A 24,191-nucleotide genomic window follows, 5' to 3' on the forward strand; every position below is an offset into this window, starting at 1 on the left:
ATCGACCTATAAAAAAAAACGGGAGGTAACTTTCAGAATCTTAATTCAAAAAATAAATTCTACACTATCTTCAAATTATTTCCTGGACATAAATCTTTGTTTGAAATAGATGTATTGCTACTATTTTTCTTTACATTTGTATTTAGTAGAATATTTAAAGGTTAGAAATAATTCTACATTAACATTTTAAACAAAGAAAAATATTTACCAAGGGTCTGTGAGTATTTTGTTCTTTTTTTATCGGATAGAGAATATTTCATAAAGGTAAATAAACCATGATCGTGTTTTTCTTTCTTCAGTAACATAATTCCTTGCAGGAAATTTATCAGTTAGAGAATATTGGTGTTTGTTTTATTCCGGATGCGTCAGCAGTTCCAGGAATGATGTATTACAGGGATTCCCTACCTATTTATGTCCCTGGCAGTTCGTATTACTGAATGCCGTAACAGCGCCACCACTACTGTATAGCGCCATCACTAGAGTTACAGCGCCACCACTTTTAAAAATCCTTGAATATTTCTTCTAACCCGAGATTCTATTATTCATGGTGTGTGCTCATATAATTATTTATCATTTCTACACCAATTGCATGCGCAGGTATGATCTTACAGTGTGTCTGTTCATCGGAATGGTGTTCGAATACTGGCCGATATGAAAATATGCCACTGTCAGATTCGGGAAAAACGCTCCTGACACCACAATTTGCATATTATTTTAATGAAATTACAGTCAACCTGAAGTAAAAGTGTTGTCACATGGAACAACATTCTCCGATTTTCGAAAAAAGTTCTATCAATAAAAATATTAGATAAAATAAAAGATTTACTCACGTGTTTACAAGTAGAAACGGGCGATAGCTGCACCACGGAAATGTCGATAGCTCTTTTCCTTATCACCACAATTTGGTGGTGGCGCTAGCGTTTAGTAGCCGTGATATTGGACCAAGAAAAATGGATGAAGGACAATTCATTTATATTAATACTGCAAAATCATTTAATTTCGTAGGCATGAAATTTCGTGGTTTTGGTCAAAACGGCAATTTCATGGGGATATGAATTCATGGATTTCAACTTTACTACAATAAAGGAATGGGGATTTTACTTGTTTGTTGGGATTAAATTTCATGCATTGACTCAACCACGAAATCCACGAAAATTAGTCCCCCACGAATATTAATGATTTCACAGTAGCTCATCCTGATATTAATTTTTTGTCGAGGACACAATTATAGGTCATATAGCATCATTCCAGCTTTAATGGTGAAGGAAGACCCCAAGCCCCCCTCCGTGCATTAATTAATCACAAGCGGGCACCTGGGTAGAACCACTGACCTTCCGTAAGCCAGCTGGATGGTTTCCTCACTTGAAGAATTCAACGCCTTGAGTGTGGCTTGTACCCATATCGTAAACAAAGCTTACCCTGAACAAAGTTATGGTGAATTAACTTTATATAATCTCTTGAATATATATATAATCAATCATTATAACAGACATATGTTAACTTTAAAGTACTCAGATTAATTCCATTTTAATAGCATATCAAACTATTTAATACATCTCACAAAAAGTTAAAATGTTTGAGGATTCTTAATTATTATGCATACGAGACTAGAACAGGTCAAAGGTCAATGGTTTCCAGACAAGTGTAAAAAACACAAGTGTTTGATTGGTTGCTTTTGAACATAACTTTGAAATTGATTAAAGCCATGGCTGCGTTAACTTTACATGACAATGGCCATGAACTTTGACCATGGATCCTAAAACCTGTGACAGATTCATGGTGAAAGTAACAGTCTGTGTCATCTTAATCTCAGATCCATGAACTTCAAGATCAGTGTACCTGACAAGGATCAAATTTCAAATCATTCTCATAATACTGAGTAGAAAAGGTTTTTTTGTACTAACAGTAACTGCGACCTTGACCTTTGACCTGATAACCTCAAAGTCAATGAGTTTCATCAACTGCACACTTACAATGTGCCCGGAAAGTTTGAGGATCACAGATGAAATTGAGAGGAAAAGGTTTTTGTACAATTAGTAACTGTGACCTTGATTTCTGCTGAACCCCTTTTGATCTTGCAAAATGCAGTTTTACATTAAACCTATGGTTTTAATGGTATAAATTACAAGTAAAACCAGGTTTCACATGTATCAAGTGATGAAAACACAGAAACTGGTCTGGATTCATGCTGGTCGCAAAGCCATTATGTTGGTTTTCTCATGGCGCAGCTCACATAAAACACTCCCATTGTTAAGATATTTAAAATATATGTCAATAGAAAAAAGATTCATACGATCTGAAAGCTTTTCCATATGTTAAACAAGCGGGTCATGATGACCCTGAATCGCTCACCTGAGTAATATGAGCCACATGTTTAAAATGCCAAACTGATGCTAAAATATAAGAAAGTAGATCAGTAGGTCACATTCATGCATGGTCACTGAAAGTCAGTTTTAAGATTGGTGAGCACAACTGTACATGTCATCCAAATTTCAAGGCTGTATCTTTAAAAAAACAAGAAAGTAGGTTAGTAGGTCAAGGTCACGGTCAAGTGACCCCTAATCACTCGGGGATCATCAGGAAATTATTATAATTAAACAGTCTAGGAAATATGATCTGATATTTTTTTAAGTATTTATTCCTATATAACTCATATAACAATTGACCCCCAGGGTGGGGCCTCTTTTCACCCCAGGGGCATAATTTGAACAATCTTGTTAGAGATCCACTAGGCAATGCTACATACCAAATTTCAATGGCCTAGGCCTTGAACTTTCGGACAAGAAGATTTTTTCCCCTATGTAAGTCTCTGTTTAATTTGGGACCTCCTAGGGCAGGGCCTAATTTCTCCCCAGGGGCATAATTTGAACAATTTGGTAGAGGACCACAAGGCAATGCAACATATCAAATATCAATAGGCTAGGCCTTGCAGTTTAAGGCAAGAAGATTTTTAAAGTTTTTCCTATACAAGTCTATGTAAAACTTGAGACTCCCCGCACCCCCCCCCCTCACCCACCGGGCTGGGCCTCGTTTCAGCCCAGGGGCATAAATTGAACAATTTTGACAGAGGACCACAAGGTTATGCAACATACTAAATATCAAAGGCCAAGGTCTTGTGGCTTTAGACAAGAAGATTTTAAAAGTTTTTTCCTATATAAGTCTATGTAAAACTTGTGACCCCCGGGGAGGGGCCTCTTTTCACCCCAAGGGCATAATTTGAACAATTTTGACAGAGGACCATAAGACGATGTCACAGGCCAAATATCAAGGCACTATGTCTTGCGGTTTTGGACAAGAAGATTTTTAAAGTTTTTCCTTTCTGTTGCCATGGCAACCAGAGTTCTGCATGGAATTCAATTCTTTGAACAATTTTGAAAGGGGGCTACCCAAGGATCATTCCTGTGAAGTTTGGTGTTATTCTGTTCAGTGGTTTTCAAGAAGAAGATTTTTTTAGAAAATGTTGATGGACACATGACGCATGGTGGACACTGAGCAGTCACAAAAGCTCACCATGAACCTTTGGCTCAGGTGTGCTAAAAAAGTAATAATCTGTTCTGCAAACTGCATTAAAGCAAAATATTTTTGTACATACTAAAGCAGCATGTTCACATCTTTTAAACAATATCTTCTCTAAAAAATCGATAAAATGTGAATGCATCAAGAAGTGACAAGTGGTACAAACTTATAGACATATGAATTTTGCAAAATATCCATATAAATTACAGGTAAAATAGTATACAAAAGAGTGAGACACTAATTTACATTCACTTAAATATTTTACAGTTACAAATATAATACATAGTACAAATGTACCAAACATCACTGAAATGTACACTGAGCCACGCCAAGAGAAAACCAACACAGCAGCTTTGCCACCAGCATAGATCCAGACCAGCCTCCGCATCCATGGATTCTCTAATTGCAATCGGCTTTGAAAGCTAACAGCATGGCTTCTGACCAGACTGCGTGGATGTGCAGGCTGGTCTGGATCCATGCTGGTCGCAAACACACTATGTTGGTTTTCTTATGGCGTGGCTCAAATGTGTTTATTGAATGCAAGCGCTCAAAACTCTAAACACAGACTTACAACATCAGTTATCAAAACTTACAAAACTATGAAATTAAAAATTATAAAATCTGGTTAAAAATGACATTCAAGACAATTGAGCCGTGCCATTGGAAAATCAACATAGTAGCTTTGCAACCAGCATGGATCCAGACCAGCCTGCGCACCCAAACAGTCTGGTCAGGATCCATGCTGTTCGCTTTCAAAGCCTATTGCATTTATAGAAACCGTTAGCGAACAGCAAGGATCCTGACCAGACTGTGCGGATGCTGGTCGCAAAGCCACTATGTTGGTTTTCTCATGGCGTGGCTCACTTATATCTGATTAAGTTGGAAATAAAACTTGCATAATGATACTTAACCTTTAACCAGCTGCATTTCTAAAATGGAGTAGTCTATCTTTCAGTTTAGGCAGTTCCATTTATTATTTAAAGGGGTATTCAGTGAAAATTTACTAACTGAATAGCAAACAGTGCATATCATAATCAACCTGCACAGATGTGCAGGCTGATCTTGATCTGCTCTGGCCCCGTGTTTACAAAGCATTTTCAGTCTCGGCTGAGTTTGATAATGCAACTTTATTTGTGTTTTATATCTAAATAGCATGTTTAAAGCTAAATTTTAAGTTTATAACCATTTTCAAATGACTTTTCAGTATTGATGGTCAGTCTCATTTGGAATTAAGTCTTGAAGTTTTAGTAAAATTGATATTAAAATTTCAAACTTAAACTCAGCTGAGACCGAAAAATGTTTTATGAACACGTGACCTGGTATCAAAGGCAGAAGTATATACATACCGCAGGGAGGCTAAAGGTTAAATACTGTCATGGAAAAACTGGTATGAGTAAAGAAAAAATGTACGTGTCAGGTCAAAAGGAAAAAGGATAAATGGAATGAACATGAACTCTGCAAAAATACCTAACAAATATATTTCATTTTTGTTCATAATCGGAATAAAAGATATTTTGAAGAAAAGTGTAAAACGAATGGAATTTCAATATAGTTTATAGATCAGTACTTTTCATTTTGACTTCAGATTGACCATTAAAACATTTTAATTGCTTAGGTAAATTTGTAAAGAAATATTTCAATTGTAAAGACATTTTTTGAACTGTACAAATTTTGTATGACTTTTTTCAGACAATAATCATATAATAATAACATGTTCACAAGTAATTCTTTTTCCGTTTTTGAGAATACAATTAGCCTGGAAATACATGAAAAGATAAATTCTGAAACTGCATATTAAGCATTGTAACACTTCCCAAAGTTAAAAGTAGTTTTCCACTTAGTTGTTCATCAGATTTTGTTCATTATATGGATTTGTTCAGAAATTTAACATTTATTGATTTAATCAATACATTTAAACTCACTTGTATCCACTTGACACTTTAAACAAGTCAGATTTTTACTAGAGGTATTTCTAAAACTTGATTTTCTTATCCTGGTTGCCTAAACAAGGTAAGAGTTATTTAAGCGTATGTATAAAATTGACAAACATACTTTGCCTAAGAAATGATATACGGTAAAAGCAGAAAAGGGTTAAATTTTTGCTATAGTCGCCTGGTCCTACATCTTGTGAAAATCAGTCATTGTGTAAATAGTCACAATTAGTAAAATCCTAATTCAAGTTACAACGGAAACCATTTCTACAATTTCATGAATATTACTAAACTTCGTAAACAGACTCTAAATTTCAAATTCGCCAAATCTTGACACAGCGAAAATATGTTCTTTTCAAGTAAATGTTAAGTGCTATTGTGTTATATTTGTTAACAATTTGCACAAACAACTACATGTATATTTTTTGTTGAAATTCATTGAGAAATGTTAACTACCTACATCTGCCTATCTTGGCTATACAGTCTAGATAAAATCGAAAAAGCTGTATGTAATTTTAAAACCTGCCTTTTAATCCAATCCAGATTGTTGAATTATCTCTTATCTACTGAATACATACTCAAAACTAGATATTTCATTAAAAAAAAAAGAAATATCCAACTGTTTGACATACTTTTGCATTAAAGAGTGTAATCATAAAAGCTGATAAAAATCAAGAAAAACTATTTCTAATAGAAATCTAACTCTATGTAATGGGCCTTTTTGTTTCTTAAAATTTATTAATTTCTATAGAATACATTTATTTAATTTAGAAGTTAAAAGTGTCCAGAAATATTGTTTAAATGTGACAAACCACCAAAATGTGAATATGCTAAATTTCTGAAATGGACTAGTCCATCTTCCAATCTGGGCAGTACCATTTACCTTTTGAATGGGGGTTAACTAAAAATTTACTGACGAATAGCCAAAAGTTCAGACCATGATCAGACAGCATAGATGTGAAGATTGATCATGGTCTACACTGGTTGCAAAGCCAGAATCAATCATGTCCAGCATGATATGGGATAATTAAGAACATGCAAACTATATTTCTGATGAAATTCAACAGGGTTATTTAACTGTGCTAAATTTTCAACAGGGTTAACTGTGCTAAATTTGTCATACTATCACATAATTCAGAACACCATCATCATCTCAGAAGGACAAAAAAGTTTTTCATAAAAATACAATTTACAGACACTTTCCAACAGAATAAAAATAACCAAAGATGGCCACAGTGGCCTTAAGTCGCTCACTAAAACTCTTAAATAAACATTCTGACACACTGAATTGGTTTAGGTGAACTAAACAAGAGGGCCATGAAGGCCCTGTATCGCTCACCTGACCTATTGACCTAAAGATCATCAAGATCAACATTCTGACCAAGTTTCATTAAGATATGGTCATAAATGTAGCCTCTAAAGTGTTAACTAGCTTTTCCTTTTATTTGACCCGGTGACCTAGTTTTTGCCCCCACATGACCCAGATTTAAACTTGACCTAAAGATCATCAAGATTAACATTCTGATTAAGTTTCATGAAGATACAGTCATAAATCTGGCCTCTAGAGTCTTAACAAGCTTTTCCTTTGATTTGACCTAGTGACCTTGTTTTTTAACACACCTGACCCAGATTTAAACTTGACCTATAGACCATCAAGATTAACATTCTGACCAAGTTTCATTAAGATATGGTCATAAATGTGGCCTCTAAAGTGTTAACTAGCTATTCCTTTTATTTGACCCCCGTGACCTAGTTTTTGACCCGACATGACCCAGATTCGAACTTGACCTAAAGACCATCAAGTTTAACATTCTGACTAAGTTTCATGAAGATATAGTCATAAATGTGGCCTCTAGAGTGTTAACAAGCTTTTCCTTTGATATGACCTAGTGACCTAGTTTTTGACTCCATCTGACCCTGATTTAAACTTGACCTAAAGATCATCAAGATTAACATTCTGACCAAGTTTCATTAAGATATGGTCATAAATGTGGCCTCTACAGTGTTAATCAGCTTTTCCTTTGATTTGACCTGGTGACCTAGTTTTTGACCCGACATGACCCAGATTCAAAATTGCCCTAAAGATCATCAAGTTTAACATTCTGACTAAGTTTCATGAAGATATAGTCATAAATATGGCCTCTAGAGTGTTAACAAGCTTTTCCTTTGATATGACCTAGTGACCTAGTTTTTGACCCCACCTACCCCAGATTTGAACTTGAGCTATAGATCATCAAGATTAACATTTTGACTAAGTTTCATTAAGGTACGGTCATAAATGTGGCCTCTACAGTGTAAACTAGCTTTTCATTTAATTTGGCTTGGTGACCTAGTTTTTTATCCTACATGACCCAGATTCAAACTGGACCTTAAGATCATCAATATTAACAATCTGACCAAGTTTCATGAAGATACAGTCATAAATGCGGCTTCTACAGTGTTAACAAGCTTTTCCTTTGATTTGACCTGGTGACCTAGTTTATAAACCCAGATAACCAAATATTGAACTCGTCCAAGATTTTATTAAGGGTAACATTCTGACCAAGTTTCCTTAAGATTGGGCCAAAAATGTGACCTCTAGAGTGTTAACAAGCTTTTTCTTTGATTTGACCTGGTGACCTAGTTTTTGACCCCAGATGACCCAATATCGAACTCGTCCAAGATTTTATTGAGGGTAACATCCTGACCAAGTTTCATTAAGATTGGGCCAAAATTGTGACCTCTAGAGTGTTAACAAGCTTTTCCTTTGATTTGACCTGATGACCTAGTTTTTGACCCCAGATGACCCAATATCGAACTCGTCCAAGATTTTATTGAGGGTAACATTCTTACCAAGTTTCATTAAGATTGGGCCAAAAATGTGACCTCTAGAGTGTTAACAAGCTTTTCCTTTGATTTGACCTGATGACCTAGTTTTTGATCCCAGATGACCCAATATCGAACTCGTCCAAGATTTTATTGAGGGTAACATTCTGACCAAGTTTCATTAAGATTGGGTCAAAAATGTGACCTCTAGAGTGTTAACAGTCAAATTGTTGACGACGGACGGACGGACGGACGGACGGACGACGGACGACGACGGACGCCGGACACAGGGTGATCACTAAAGCTCACCTTTGAGCACTTCGTGCTCAGGTGAGCTAAAAAAAAGGATCAAAACTTTTAAAAGCACTTAATATACTTTAACTTATACATTCAATTTTAATAATGCCCAGCAGATCACAACAATCATTTTTACCAATTTAATGACAAGAATGTTTAGTCTAAACACAGTGTCAAATATAATCCTACTATAATCTATTATAATTCTGTTTTGCTTTACATGTGTTTATATATTTTTTTTTTAATTATATATAAAGAACAACTATTTCCATAGAAACATAGATAAAAAAAACCTGCTTTTTTTTTTAACTTGCTGAACACTGAAACCTTCAAGCGAGAAGACAAAGTGGAACATTACTTTTACGTTTCTCACAATTTGTTGCACAAGTTGAGGGACTGAGAGAGAATAGTGTTTCAAAGCAGACATTTTTTTAAATAGAGAGATATTTGTGAGATAAATACTGAAGTTAACTTAAAAAATTGTTTGTGTCTGGTATCCCGACCTACCCTAAAAATTTGTTCCGACCCTTAGTGTTTTAATGTGTTGAAAAAATGATTGATAATTTCGCTACATGTTAATACCTTTTTGTCTGTGTTGCTTTTTTCATTGTTAAACAATTCCCTGCCCCCATCCCCCACCAAAAAAACACAACCTTTGCATGCTACTGGAAAAAAACAATATTGCTTGAAAGGCCTAAACTAACAATGATGAACATCACAGAATCTCAGTTCATTTCTATAGATATTTCACACATTTTATTAAAATATGACATATTCAAGAATATTGTGATATCAACACTGGCCTAAATAAAAATCATCATAGTTTCACATTTTTCATTTTCAGTCATGTCACACATTTTCGGTCATGTCACACATTAGGAATAGGTGCTGCTGACTTGTGAAGGACTTGCTGCTCAAACAGATGCTGATACGCGACGCTAATATTTACGAGAGAGTAGTCATGGGCATTTCCCTGCATAAACGGTGGGCTTAAATGTATCGTAAGGTTCAAATGGGCATACAACTTCAGTAACCACGGTGATTCGAGTTTGCACAGAAGCAATATAATCACATCCAAAATGTCATCCGTACATGTTATGCTATTTTTGCTATGCTCTGAGCGTAGTCTCGTTATCTGATTTTCAACATACTTGTTTATACGCGTCATCTGACGTAACTTTCCAAACAGTGTACAAGCGCTGTCTTCCTCATGGACTAACGTAAAAAACTGTTCAAATTCCTTATAAAATCTGTCTTTCTGAGAGAGAAAGGAGGAATATGGAGGTGGTGTGTTTGATTGCTTTTCTCGCAGAATGACTTCACTGTAAGTTGGAAGTCCAAGGATCATGTTTTCTTGTGTACTTCGAACTTGAGAATTTCCAGAAGCCTCGCCATTGAGATCTGTTTCACCCAACTCTGATTCATTTTCACCTAATTTAACATCACAGGAGGCCTTATAACAACCTTCTGTTCCATTTACCACATGAGAATTATCTTGATGGTTTTCATTTTGGAACACATCTTCATGTTTATCATCAGCACCTTCAATGACAAGAAAACCGTCGTAATCCATGTCTAGAGCACCTACAAAACTCTGAGGCATATCTTCACTCTGCTTGTTAAACTTATCATACAACTCATTTAGAGATAAATTTTTCAGGCTAAGAGAACCTATTGTGTCAGTCTTAGAACTGCCTAAAGGAACCTTGACCTCAGTTTCTTCCAAATCTAATGACACTTCTCTTGAATCTTCTTCACTAGAATCAGGGGAGCCATCAAACAAACTTGTTAATGTTTTTTGCATGAATGTTATGTCACATGAATATCTAGCCAACCACATGGCAAGAGTTTCACACTGATCTCTGTAACTTTGTTCATAAAGTTCGCTCAAAATTGGCATTAGCTCAGAGGAGACATGCTCCTCATAACAAACGTATAATTTACTATGGAAACTTTTCAAAATTTCACTTGAACCTTTCATTTCTACAGCAAGGTCATATGCCACATCAGAAATATGATTGGTCACTTCCTTGCAAATAGCTTCACATTCGTGTTTGGGAACACATCCAATGGACCATCTTGTGGAGTAACCTCGCGGTCTTCTTTCCATGGTGGCTGATTTAACCTTTATTGCAGTGTAATCTGTATTGGACGTAACTTTTGATCTCCGAGACACTGCCTCATTTCCAATAGTATTTATAAATTGAGCAGTTGTAGGTGATACTGGTGAACCACGTTGTTCTTGGGAAATGCCAAACATTTTGGACTCATCAAACAGGTGCTGGCACTTGAGTTTTATTTGTGAGCAAAATTTTTCATATCCAGAGCGAAAACCAGCTTGTTTTACATGCATGTAAGTTTTAACACGTTCAGTCAATGTCGCCCACTCTTCTGGCTTGTGACTTGGATCAAACAAATCTGTTTCAATTTCAAATGATCCTTTTTTCCTATTGTATCCGTAAGAAACCCCGTCACTGTCTATTTCTTTCAAGGTGAGTAAAGCTGCTTCGCGGACACTTGACAACTTTATCTTTGATATTATAAGCTCTCTGATTTCTGAATTTACTTTATCTAATCTTTTTGTCACTTCAACATAAAGCTCATGGAAGTCAGCAGTGCTATCTCTGTTTTTCTTGAACTTCTTCCTCACATGTTTCCTGGAGATCACGTTTTTTATTTCTTCTCTAGCAATTATAGCTCTTTCTAAGGCACTATTTATTTCATTGCTTTCAGCTCTCGCACTTTCCAATTTAGATATATCTTTCTTTGAAACCGAATTTCTCAAAGATCCCACCTGTCTGTCTGACGCTAATAAGACCTCATTTAACTGTCTTATGTCTTTCTCCAAATGTTGTAAGAAAATACTCAAAAACGTGTCATCAAGTGATGAAACGTATCTAGCACTTGAGAAATTCTCAGTAAGTAAAAGACTCTGCCTTTGTTTGGACAGTGAGTTTTCCGTGTTTCGTTTGGTCTTATCTTTTTTCTGTATAAGATCTTCAATATATTCATGCTGTTCTTCAATTGTTTGTAAAACATCGCTAATGCAATGTCGTTCCTTCGTCTGAAATTTTATCTCTGGCAGGATAAATACATGAAGCATCTTCAACAGTTCCTCGTATGTAGCATTGTTCCCTTCCTTGTCGATCACCTCTGGGTCCAAGTTATAGAAGATTTGTCCAGCTGTGTCAAACAGCTCATCAACAGTAGGATCAAAATCATAGCAGCCACTGTCTTTGAAGATTTGTTCTGAAATCACAGGAAAGAGACCATTGATCATCAAAATTCCAACATGATCTTATTTTGATTTCTTAGTAAATAACGTTAGCCTGCTAGCGGCAAGTAATTTTGCCTTTGCAACCAGTGCAGACCAAGATCAGCCTGGCAGTGCACAATCATGCAGACTGATCATGGCCAGCATTAGCTGTTTGCTCTTCTGTGGGTCAGTAAATTTTCTGTGAACACCCCTTTGAATAATAAGCTGTACTGCCAATATTGAATGATGGACCAGTTCATTTTTGAAATTTAGCAGGATAAATGTTAAGAAGAACGAAACTGTGAAGTAATTATGCGATAAAATCTCTGCAGATCAGAGTAAATACCTCTATGTACATGTACTGTGAAATCATTAATATTCGTGGGGGACTAATTTTCATTTCGTGGATAAGTCAGTCCACAAAATTTAATCCCAACGAACAAGTAAAATTCCCATTTATTTTATGTTCGAAAGCTGAAATCCATGAATTCATATCCCCATGAAATTGCTGTTTGGACAAAAAAACTCAAAATTTCATGTCCACGAAATTAAATGATTTTACACTAAAAACAACATAGCCACAACATATGCTAAAATTCTGTAGGACACAAAAGAAATGTTGCGTTAGAATCTGTGATTTTTTGATGCAGAAAAAACCGAATCAATGATTTTTTTCTGATGTGCCCTAATTGTTATACCATTGATTTATCTGCAACTGTTTACACATCTTAACTTGAAAACAATGTTTTTATCAAAATATAAATTGCTGATTGATATACAATTTTCTTAACCCTTTCCCATATTTCTAAAATGGACTTGTCCATTATTCAATTTGGACAATACCACTTATTACTCAAAGGGGATTTCACTGAAAATTTACTGAATGAAAAGCAAACATGTGCAGGCTGGTCTTGGTCTTCACTGGTCCCAAAGGCAAAATCACTTGTGCCAACAGACTAAAGGTAAACACAATACAGTCAGTCATGAAATACCTGTAAAGTGAGTATCTGAAACTGATAATTATCCATAAAAGACTGATATATTGATGGACTCCTCTTATAATGTTAGCATGAAAAGCATACAGCTAACTTATAATCATTATATGAACTGCACCATGAGAAAACCAACATAGTGCATTTTGCTAATGGTTTCTCTAATTGCAATAGGCTTTGAAAGCGAACACAGTGATTTTTTTCCTTCTTTATAAAGTACCCTGAAAAGGACCTAATCCCAATTGAAAAATGCAATCTTTTTTCCCAATTATCATCCAAAAATTCCCCAAATGATCAAATTAAGTTTGCATTTTGATGATTGCAGAAGGAAAACTTTGTTACATTGACATTCACCATGATTTAACCATTTAAACAGGGCATGTTCTAATCTCTGGCCTGGCCTGGCCCGGCCCGATGAGCCCAATTTTCGACTGGGCCGGGCCAGGCCAGGCCAGATTTTATTGTACATAGAGAAATGAATGGCATAAAATCTAAATATACAATTACAGTAGCAGGCAATATTAAACTGTATTGTTTACTTGCTGCAGGTCAAACAAATGAGAAACCAGTCCTCTGGAATCATTAATTAGCTGTCATTCATCTTATTTGAAATACAGATTTGCACTGACGAAAATGGTGTAACTAAATGATAACTACCTATTTTTTCTGTGATCAAATTATTTAAAGTCAACTTTGACACTTGGTTTTAAAACTAATGGCTAATTTCATTGATGTTTACCTGCTGCAATATAACTGAATATTTGCATGCAGTGAATGCATCTCTTTGGGAATTGTAATTACAGGTTGTGTCCCTACTATCCTTAGCTGACCTCTTAACTGTTCAGTTGAACTTTTAATGTGTGTTTGGTTTAATTAAGCTGATGTTCAATTGATGGAAGAGTAATAAAAATAATATTCATTGTGGGACCTCTAACTCATTGTCAGGGTGTTGGCATTTTAGATTATTGATATTTTTCTTGCACAAAAAAAAAATGGTGCATTGTGTTTATGTTATTTCTAATAGATTATAACGCTAAAAGATGCTCCTGAGCCTGTTTCACAAAACTTTGTAGGATTTCTTTTCACATACTTAGATCAATATAAAAACAGTCTTACAAAAATATTCAGTATTTGTATAACCTAAACTACAATTTTTTTTTTATCGCTTCCCCGCATCATACTATCCCAGATCCTAGAACGGAGATAGTATTATTTTAGAAATTGAAAGTTGTTGTCCGTTAGTACCTACAGGTGACACTCATTAATCTTCGCCAATATTTTCGGGCGTTTTCTTTAATTTACACCATATTTGTAACCTGAAAATATCTAAATTGACCAAAATAACATGCAAAGTTTACCAGTGGCACAGTGGCATAGTGATAAGTTCTCCGACTTTCACGCATGTTACCTTGGGTTCGATTTCAATTCAGATTGTTTTCATTAAATCAGTATGTCATTTTATCGATACTGTTTTTATTCTTGTAACATTTTATGGTAATAACTTGTATGTAGAAGAATGTCAAATACTTGTGTATTTCTTTCAATAAATGAACAATAAATCACGATAAGTGACAATTTTCCTGCATTCTAAGTTTACAGATGAAATTTAAAAAAAAACGATAACGAAAACGGTCAAACAGGTGTCTCGAACTCACAGTCCCGAGATTGGTAGCTGAACGTTTTGTAAGCACAACTATATCTGCATGTACGACCTGGCGGTAAAGAAATGTTTATATAAGCCGTGCCATGAAAAAACCAACATAGTGGCTTTGCGACCAGCATGAATCCAGACCAGCCTGCGCATCCGCGAAGTCTGGTCAGGATCCTCGCTGTTCGCTTTCAAAGCCTATTGGAATTAGAGATACTGTTAGCGAACAGCATGGATCCTGACCAGACTGCGCGGATGCGGGTCGCAAAGCCACTACGTTGGTTTTCTCATGGCACGGCTCAAATTTTATTTGGTTTACAATATTTATCTTTTTATTTATGTTTGGGCACCGAAAATTTATTTACGAAAGCATACGGGGAATATTCTTGAGTGCTAGTTCAATAATTTCGGACAGTACTAAATAATCCTCAATAGACAAAATAACAATAATTAGTTAGGTTATTCAATTGAGGGAAAACCAGTCAAGAGTCAATTGAGGTGGAGATCCCCTGATAATAGTCATAACAATTAATCAGGCATCACCTTAAAATTAGACTTAATAGTTATGTTAGCTACAGGCTTAATTATTCCCAGGTGTATAATTTTACAGAGTGGGAATTCAAAATGTATTTATATAATGTCTGAAATATCCAAACTTATTCCTCAATTAATAAGTTCCAAAAGTCAGATTTTAAAGTGCTATAGAAATCACTTTCACCTTTTGCAAAATTAAAATCTATGGCCTGGCCTGGCCTGGCCTGGCCCGGCCTGGCCCGGCCCAGTCGAAAATTGGACTCATCGGGCCAGGCCAGGCCAGAGATTAGAACATGCCTTTAAACAGTTTGTTTGATGCTATTTACATGAAATTAAAGGAAGAAACATTCTAAATGATGTTATAAATTAAGGAGGTAGGTTACCTTGTTACCAGGGTAAATTCAGATTAGTTGAACCGCAGTGACTTTTTGTATTTCGTGTAATTTAATGTTTTAACTGCTACAATTTCAGTTCCGTTTATCTCTGTCCCTTCAAGTACAATTTTTATCCAGGTTTGAAGTACATGACCCTCTTAAGGTATTTTATATAGAAAGAAGAAGGAAAATACGGATATTTAACACTTTTCAGTGTATTTTGGTTTCATTGTTATCCGTAGAAGTCTGCATAATTAATAGTTCTACTAGTAAGCGCATTAGCTTTCTAATAAAAGCTTAAAATGTATATGTCGCGGGGCTCGTGTTTCCATGGTAACGCATTTTCTCTCATTTTTCAACAATTATGTATGAAAACGGGTTTTTCGACGGCTTCAGTGCCATTCTGTTATTGACCAACATGGAATATTTGGGTAATATGATAAGCAAAATACCAAGAACTTTACATAGTACTATGTTTTTCTTAAAGTTTAGAGTAACCATGGCAACAGAGATGTTTAAAATAGCTTATATCGTCACCTCAGTGCAAAAAGTGGATAACTGCATTGATTTAAAGAAGGACTTATTGACTTACTGCACTAAGGTGACGATATGTTGCTTTTTATCGTAATTTCTTATAAAAAAATATTATATAAAATTATCTTTCTTCTTAATGTAGCTTTAAAACATCTTATTTCTAATGTTAGTAATATTTTCGTATGAATTGCAGTTAATTTAATAAATTTCACAGCTTAAAATACTTACAGCAGTGCCCGTCGTCTGACATTTTTATTGAAAAACCGTTCTGCATGCTGCTATTATTCTCATGGATATTGTTGAAATGAAAATAAAAAGCCGAAGCTGTGTTCCTTAAATAGACCAGTGTCAACGCTTTTGAATTTTACAATTAGACATATAGGTCACGGGCCTCGTTTCCATGGTAACATCAATTTAATTCAAGACACCACAATTTTTTACTGAAATCTGAACAATTTTAGAGCTTAGTTTTAGTATTTAAGTAACATATTATCAACGGAAACTGGGAAATAGGTAAAACAAATCAAACTGCCCAATTTTTATTTGTAAATGACCGTAATAAGTTACCTTTCAGCCAACTATATTCCCAATCACATCAGTTACCATCATCCATTTTCTTACATTCCGCATAATATTTCAATATAATTACATAAAAGAAGCAAAATATTGATCATTTTTCAGAGCAAAAGACTAATAAAAAGTATTTCAGCAAATAATGGCTGTTTAAAAATAGTTCAAATAAAGAAAAAGCACAGAATAACGTACTTTCAAAATAAAAGTTATTAATTTTGCGCGGTAACTGACGCGTAACGTCATGATGTCAATGACGTCATTTAAAGGCAACAATAAGGGGAGCGGTGGTCTAGTGGTTAAGGTGTCGGCCGCTCAATCCAGGGGTCATGGGTTCGAGCCCCACAGGGGTCACGACCATGACTTCTCATATGACACCAGTACTGGTTTTTCCAGGAAGCGGACTCGAGAGTGGTTCCAATAAGCTTGCAGCTTCCATCACAATCGAGCTAAAACAAATTAGTATAAACTAAAGGCAACAATGTTTTGAAGTGTTTCTGCGGCAATTCATTCATTATTTCTGCATTATTAAACCATTAAACATAAGATCGGAGGCAGGTTGAAGTTTTATTTCCAGAAGAATGGATATACAAACACATTTAATTTGTCGTAAACGTCGTCGTATATCGTCACGTTAGCTTCCGGTTGGACATGCGCACTTACAAATATCAAGGTTACCCTACCTCCTTAACTATAAAAATTCCCAACCTGAGTAAAAACCCCGCTTTTCCCAATTTATCCAGTACCGGACCTTTTCCCAAAAGGGCAAAAAAAATCACTGGAACAGCATGGATCCTGACCTGACTGCACAGATGCATAATTCAAGACCATTTTGTCTAATATATTTTGCGCCAGTTTCAGAGTTCCAGATAAGCTTTTGGTGCAATTGGGTATTTACCCATCACTTTTTGTCTGAACTGGGTATTGGAAATTTGAATTGGGTAAAAATAATATCATTACCCAGCCTTTTCAAAAGTAATTGGGTATTTGCTAAAACCAATTGGGTATTTTACAAATATCGCACTGACAATTGAGTATTTTTTGCTTACAGTATACATGGTATATATCATCAAACAGGATTGACTAAGTACCTAAGTACTTAAATGGCGCCCTTCAATGTTTAATACAAAAATGTATTTAAAATGTAATGAATGTTCCATACTGTTGTTTTCTTTTTCACTTTTAATGCAGTCGGAGATCAGTTCATCCACAATATCTCGAACAATGTGGTCACCGCAATATGCATTCTCCCAAAAGATGTCATCTAGTATTGGTGACACAACATCGTCACAAACAGATAACTGTCATTGTTGAACAGCAAAATATCCCACTAATTTGTTTGTTTGTGCTGCAACAATGTTTTTTTATCTGCAACCTCTTTTATATTTTATCAGCGTAAATTTGTTTACAAAGCGTCCAAATAACAATGATCAGCCAGCTGAATGGTCCTGTGATTTTTCCGATAAATTGCAACCTGTTCTGCAGTAACGTATAACCAGTCAGTCAAATCTAGCACATTTCCCACATGGATACGTTTATCACCGTATCTATCGATTACCGAACAGAAACGTATTGACCCGAGTCTATCGGTTCCCCGATAGAAACGTATTATACCGATTAACGGCCATTTGAACAGAATCGTTTTATCCCGTGTCTCATAATCAATCGCTTTATTTTCGTTCTTTTCCTAAAGAAACAAATTCCGGATGTTTACTAACTCAAAATATGGGATTTCGTCATCATTATTTACGTACAAGATCATGTGGTTACTATTTAAATTTATCGAGTACTTTGCAAAGAAAGACACCGGGGTTTTTTCCTACATGTGCACGACGCTACGTCATGGAAAATTACTGAGAAAACTGCTTGCAACTGGCCGGTTCGCGGGCTTTCCTCGTTCTAAAAATAACAACCATTTAACATCAAAGTATTTTTAAATGTGTTAGGTCATGAAGGTCACGCGTGATACATGCGGATTTCCCCTAAACAACAATCTGTGTATACGATGGCTTGGAATTTATGGCCTTACATAACGGGAAGTGTTAATCAAAACAGAAGGACCGCGGCTTTCAAATATTTTATGACACCCCAAGAGTTAATTGCTGCGGAAGTCACCCGTGATGTACCGACGTTTGATCATCAAAATATTACGTAATATTATCTTAAAATTTTTAATTTTTAGCACAAGAATACTGTAGTCGGTTACGAGTCTCGATCTCAGCGATCTTTTTTGCACTTTCAGAAATTTTATGATCCGTTATTTTTGTAGTGTTATTCAGTTTGATGGTTGTTTTTTATATAAATACTTACCGATTCCGATTCGGAAGATAAGTCAATTAACTATAAATCAAACTTTCAAACATCAAAATGAAATTGTATATGAATTTCAATGTGAAAGTAATCCAAAACAGAATTTTATGCCTAAAAATATATATTCCCGTACTTTAACACTTTATATCTTCGAAACTCAAAGAGAAACTACAATAAATTTTGTATCATCGGAAAGAGAATTTAAATTGCTACAAACTTTATATTGACAAAAATAATGTCAAACTTACAGAAAATATTAAAATAATGACATTTTTAACATAAGTGTGTGTAATCACAAAATAATGCCAACACCTCTGTTCAGATAAGACAGTCACCTTTATCAGTCATATACCGATTATTGATTATTGATTATCACTTATCAGTGTTATGTAAAAGAGGTTACTTTGGCTTCTGTTCTGTGTGGTAAAGGGTTAAAGTATCGTACCTGTTCTAGTAATAAGGAAAATGCAATACGCAAGTGATTTTTTACGAATTGGGTATTAGGAATTTTATTTGCGTTTCAGTACGCACACTGTATGAATTCAATCGGGTTTTCTGCAATTTTCATTGCGTAAATACGCAAATACGCAGCTTATCTGGAGCTCTGCATTTTGATCCCTTGTTATTTATATGGTACTTGTTCTGCAGTGATCTATGTTACAAGAAAAAATGTAAACAATTGGGTGAATGCTGGTATCTGTTATCTATTTTGGTTCACATTTTAATTTGTTGAATATTCTTGAAATCTTATTTGATTGTTCATTTGCAACAAAATTAAAGATGTAAATTATACATAACATCTGGAAAAAGGAGGTCCTTTCTTCTAGACAACCCGTAACAAGATTGTCTAGGGCTACGTATGTCAGGGCCCTCTCTACATTTTGGGGGATTGGGGCCGGGGCCCTTGGAGGGGGGAATTTCGCGTCGTTTTCAAGGGAGGGGGGAATTCATTCTGGAGATATGACATCTGATCATAACCCCTTAAATTAAGGTCAATTCAGTATTACAGATATCAAACTAAAATGTGAATATATAAGAAGTATTGTACAGAACATAATCTATTGAAAACAGGCAACTTTTATTTTCTTTTATTAAATCAGTTAGGTGACATCCAATCGAGGTTCACATGTCGTCATTAACGGAAGCACGAGCAGTATCCACGGACATTGTCTCAGCAGCAGCCGGAGCAGGGCTTCCCTTCATCGTATCTACCCGATTGTGCATGTCTGGCCCTGATGAAACAGCGGTGTCCGTGACAGTAGTTTGTTTTTTGAGAGCATGCTGCTTAAAAAGCAAATCTGTTTTTGCGCATTTCGCCCCAGTTGCATCCATGATCTTTTTACTGTATGATGTGCATTATGCAACATTTTTTTTCAAAGGGAAGTAACTTTGCATACACGCATCCGGGGAACTGAAAAACGAGCGTATTATACGGATCAGTAAAACCAGGGGTTCCACTAGACCTGAAAACCCAAGAGTCCCGGGACCCTTGGGTCCAAATTTTGAAGGGTCCTTTTTCAAAATACAAGAGTCCTGCCCCAACACATCGATACAATTGACTATATTTTCTTATAAAGTAATACTACGTAATTAATAGCTACTACAACCAAGAACATGTTACAGCATAATAACAATTTCTGTTTCAGGTCATATAATCTCATATTGTAAATAAATTTTTATCAAAATTCATTTTAATTTGATGAGGTTTTTCTTCAATATTTTTGTTTGTTAGATCTAGCAGAAAAGTGCTAAAACACTCTGTAAAAATGTATCCAGAAACGTACTATCCGGATACTGGTACACTTTTGGAATGTCGTCTGAAATGTTGTTTTTTGCCAGTTACTTGGTCCACTAAGGTAAACCAGCGATAGTTCCTCAAATAATGATGCTACTTTTCATTAAAAACTGCATTGAAAGTCAAGTTTTTTTAGTGAATTTTGGAAAAATTGCATATGTCATCGGGTGTAATTAGAATCGTGAATGGACATTCTAAACTTATTTTTACTTTCCAAATTCATTTAAATTTGTGGATTTTCTCGTTGAAGTTAAGGTACAATCATTAAACAATGATCTAATTTAAAGTTTGCATGAAGAAATCTTGCAGGACACTTTTCACGTGCTCGGTATTCAGCTGGTCGCTTAATTACGATAATTTAATAATTGGCGCCTTTTTTGACAGTATGCAGGCTCAATACGGGTAACGCTTTATCAATTAATGTTAACACTTCATTGATTCTCATTACCTATGTGCACTCGCCGTGACGTAACTTGCTGATAAAGAAAAATCAGCGTGGCATGTCCACAGGATAAAGGGCGGGAATTTAGCAGAAGATCAAAGGCAGGAGGGCATGACCGCGAGTGTTTATTTTGAATACACGTGTTTATCGTGGACATAGTTTTACTTTAGGAAATGATTATCAAAGGAAAATGTCTCCGGGTCCCGAGTGACGCACAAGCAATTATCAGGCCGGGTCCTTTGAGCGTCTTTTGAAAATCTCCCGGACCCGGGCTCCTAAGACTATCGGGTATCGATTTTCTTCTTGATTTTTTTTTTCTTTCGAGGGGGAATTTTTCTGTACTTGGGGGGAAAAAAACATACTATTTCGAGGGGGGAATGGGGCCGAATTTCGGCCCCAAAAATTGGCAAACGAGGGCCCTGTATGTGTACCTAACTACCTGTAAAATCTTTCTATAAAGGTATGCATAGATGGATCCATGCCTTATTACCCCAAGACACTTTATTAATCTTCTTTGTTTACACTACAGTTTTGCGATATTTATCGTGTCATATATTGATACTGGGATAAGCACCTGCCATTTATCTATAAACAAGCTACAATACAACATGACATTAAGACAAGACTAGAAAAGAACCTTGACTACCTCGTTTTCTGAAGAAGTCCACAACCTGTTTCGTACTGAGCTCCTCCGGGAGACAACTGTGGAGTATATCAGATTCATGATGTTTCTCATAATTAATGTACACTGTCCTCAATTCACAATCAACCAAAATTGAGTCGAGAACTAAAACTTTGTACCACAGAGCAGGTTCTACCCTCTCCTCTGTAAAGGTACTAACACATGGTTTGTAACAATGCTGGAGTGTGACATTTGTTAAACGTTTGACAGTTTTGTCAAGTCGAAGATACACAAACATTTCTTCAACCTTCACTATCGTTCCTCAAACACTATATGAGCTAAGATAACATTTTGTTTGTTTTCTCAAAAAATATCAAAACCCGGAAGTAAACTATCAAAGTCGCTTAAGCATAGCACGAAATTATATAATTAAATTTTCTTAAAAAGCAATAAAAATATTTTCTAAACCTTAATCATAGTAAATAGTTGTTTCTGGTACATTTATATTGTTGGCAATTTTATTAAATAATGGTTAAATTAGTGAAAATATACACCGTTTCATAATTTCATGACGTGTAAATATTCTGCAACACTACAATACATCGCTTACAGCATTCACAATCGAGTCATTTTCTAAAAAGGTAAATAACTTTTTGTAATGTATGATGTACTGTTTATAAAGGTATGCTAAATTTTACTGTTTCTCTCATCACATAAAATCAACTGATTTCAATTGTTAGTCTCCGGCACAGATAAATTGAAAGCCTTTAGCATAAAAATCCAAAGACTGAAATCAGTTGAAAGCTTTTTTAAATAGCATTAAAATCCAAAGACTGAAATCAATTGGAAGCCTTTAGCATAAACATCCAAAGACTGAAAGAGTATTTCAGTGAATTTTCACGGAATGTGTCCAATGCATGGACGCATTGGTCGAGAGGGCTAAGACGCTTTCATACGGATAGTTCTGACTACCATAACTTAACTGACGCTATTTTTATAGTCTGATGGTCGCGTCCATTAAGTTATGGCGTAACCCCATTTGTTTACCTAACCAGCAACATCGGCGCACTGACTCTCGCGAGAAACTGATGACGTCATGCGAAGTTCTTAGCACATGGTTATTTTTGAATTTCAGGATGAAATTTTTTACATCTAATGAAATTAATTGATTTAAAAATGTAGTAATTTTTCAAAAAATTCATAAAATTATACCACAGAAGGTTTAAATTCACAGAATTTCCATAAATAATAATTCTTTACCGTTAGATTTATTTTCAAAATGAAGAGTACCTCGATCACGTGACAACTGCAATGGTGAGCAAAATATTGCAGGCAGTGGTACCCATTTGAAACTTTTCGGTATAATTTGTTTTCAATTGGGTTGCATGGTTCATTTTACGCCAAATCAAAAGAAAAATGGATTAAGAATATATTAAATAAAAAGGTGAGTCTCTGCCATTTGATTTGATAAAATTATAGCGTGACAGACTTCTGGCACGATTTCTGGTTAGGTTTCAATACGGGGTTCGTTTCAGCTCAGAGCTGAATTATTTTAGCTATCATACGGAGGTGAATGCCCCTGGTTCGAATCCTGTCTACTCCCACTGCGGTGTGTCCTTGGGCAAGGCACTTTATTACGATTGCCTCAGTCGACCTAGCTGTAAATGGGTATCCTGGATAGGCAAATTGCTGGGTGAGGTATAATTGGTTTTAACTGTTCTTAATATAGGGTCGCAGAAAAGCTCTATAGAGCTGGGGTGTAACTGTTTTAACTTTTAAGTTACGTAACCTATTTTAGTTACTTTTTCAAGCATTTTATAACCTGTATTAGTTATAAAAATATAGTTAACTTAGGTAAGTTATTCCAAAAAAAGTCTTTTTGCTGTTCTCACAAAGTGACCTTTGAAGTGTAATTTATAGCAAACTGTGGTTAATCAAATTCTCGTTTAGTCTGATCATGACCTGATTAAGCATAATGGGATGTTAACAGTTTTATAGCTTTCCGATTCCGGTTCTCTAGCCACTGCCTTTCAAGGACCTGAAAAGATACCCTTTGGATTTTTAAGGCGACACAAACATATACTGACTAAAGGTTAGGGTTAGGTTAACCTAGACCTCTAAAACAACGCCTATACAAGAAACTATTTGGACGCTTTGGACACCTCTTTGGACACTTTCCATGAAATACTCTTTGGATTTTTAATGCGACTGTTGAAAGCATAGGGGTTCGGCTCATGGCTAGGTCCAGGCCCTACCCTATAAGAAAAACACTTATAGGGTAGGGCCTAGACCTAGGCATGAGCCGAATCCCAGTGGTTGAAAATAGTCCAAATAATTTGACGTCAGATATTTTCATGATGGAAGTGTCTAGGGGTACGGATCTGTACCTCTAGAATCTTGATTCTAGAGGTACGGATCTGTTCCGCAGTGCTCGCACTGCCAATCGACATTATCACCAAATGGCATTTATTTTATTGAAGTGTCGATTAAAACGCAATTTTTGGTGATAGAAAATGGCGATTAATTAATAAAAATGCTACAAAAAATATTGCAAAAAATTGTCCT

The 24,191-nt window shown here is 35.6% G+C and overlaps 2 protein-coding genes across 2 annotated transcripts in view; one reads left to right on the top strand and one right to left on the bottom strand.

The window, feature by feature from the left end:
• Positions 1-1,511: 1,511 nt before the first annotated feature.
• Positions 1,512-22,042, bottom strand: LOC123558694 (uncharacterized). Its single transcript, XM_045350575.2, has 2 exons — positions 21,651-22,042; positions 1,512-11,798 (listed from the first exon to the last, which is right to left on the bottom strand). Exons 1-2 carry the CDS (start codon positions 21,922-21,924, stop codon positions 9,418-9,420), a joined length of 2,655 nt encoding a protein of 884 aa, XP_045206510.2. The 5' UTR covers positions 21,925-22,042; the 3' UTR covers positions 1,512-9,417.
• A 140-nt stretch (positions 22,043-22,182) lies between these two features.
• The window catches only part of LOC123531948 (serine/threonine-protein kinase TNNI3K-like), a 28,035-nt gene continuing 26,026 nt past the window's right edge, over positions 22,183-24,191 (top strand). Inside the window, exon 1 of the mRNA XM_053525692.1 lies at positions 22,183-22,267. The gene's annotated coding sequence lies outside the window, so the exon portion shown is untranslated. The remainder of the gene's footprint in view (positions 22,268-24,191) is intronic.

This window comes from Mercenaria mercenaria, chromosome 15, assembly GCF_021730395.1.
Source record: "Mercenaria mercenaria strain notata chromosome 15, MADL_Memer_1, whole genome shotgun sequence".
Taxonomy (NCBI): Eukaryota; Metazoa; Mollusca; class Bivalvia; order Venerida; family Veneridae; genus Mercenaria; species Mercenaria mercenaria.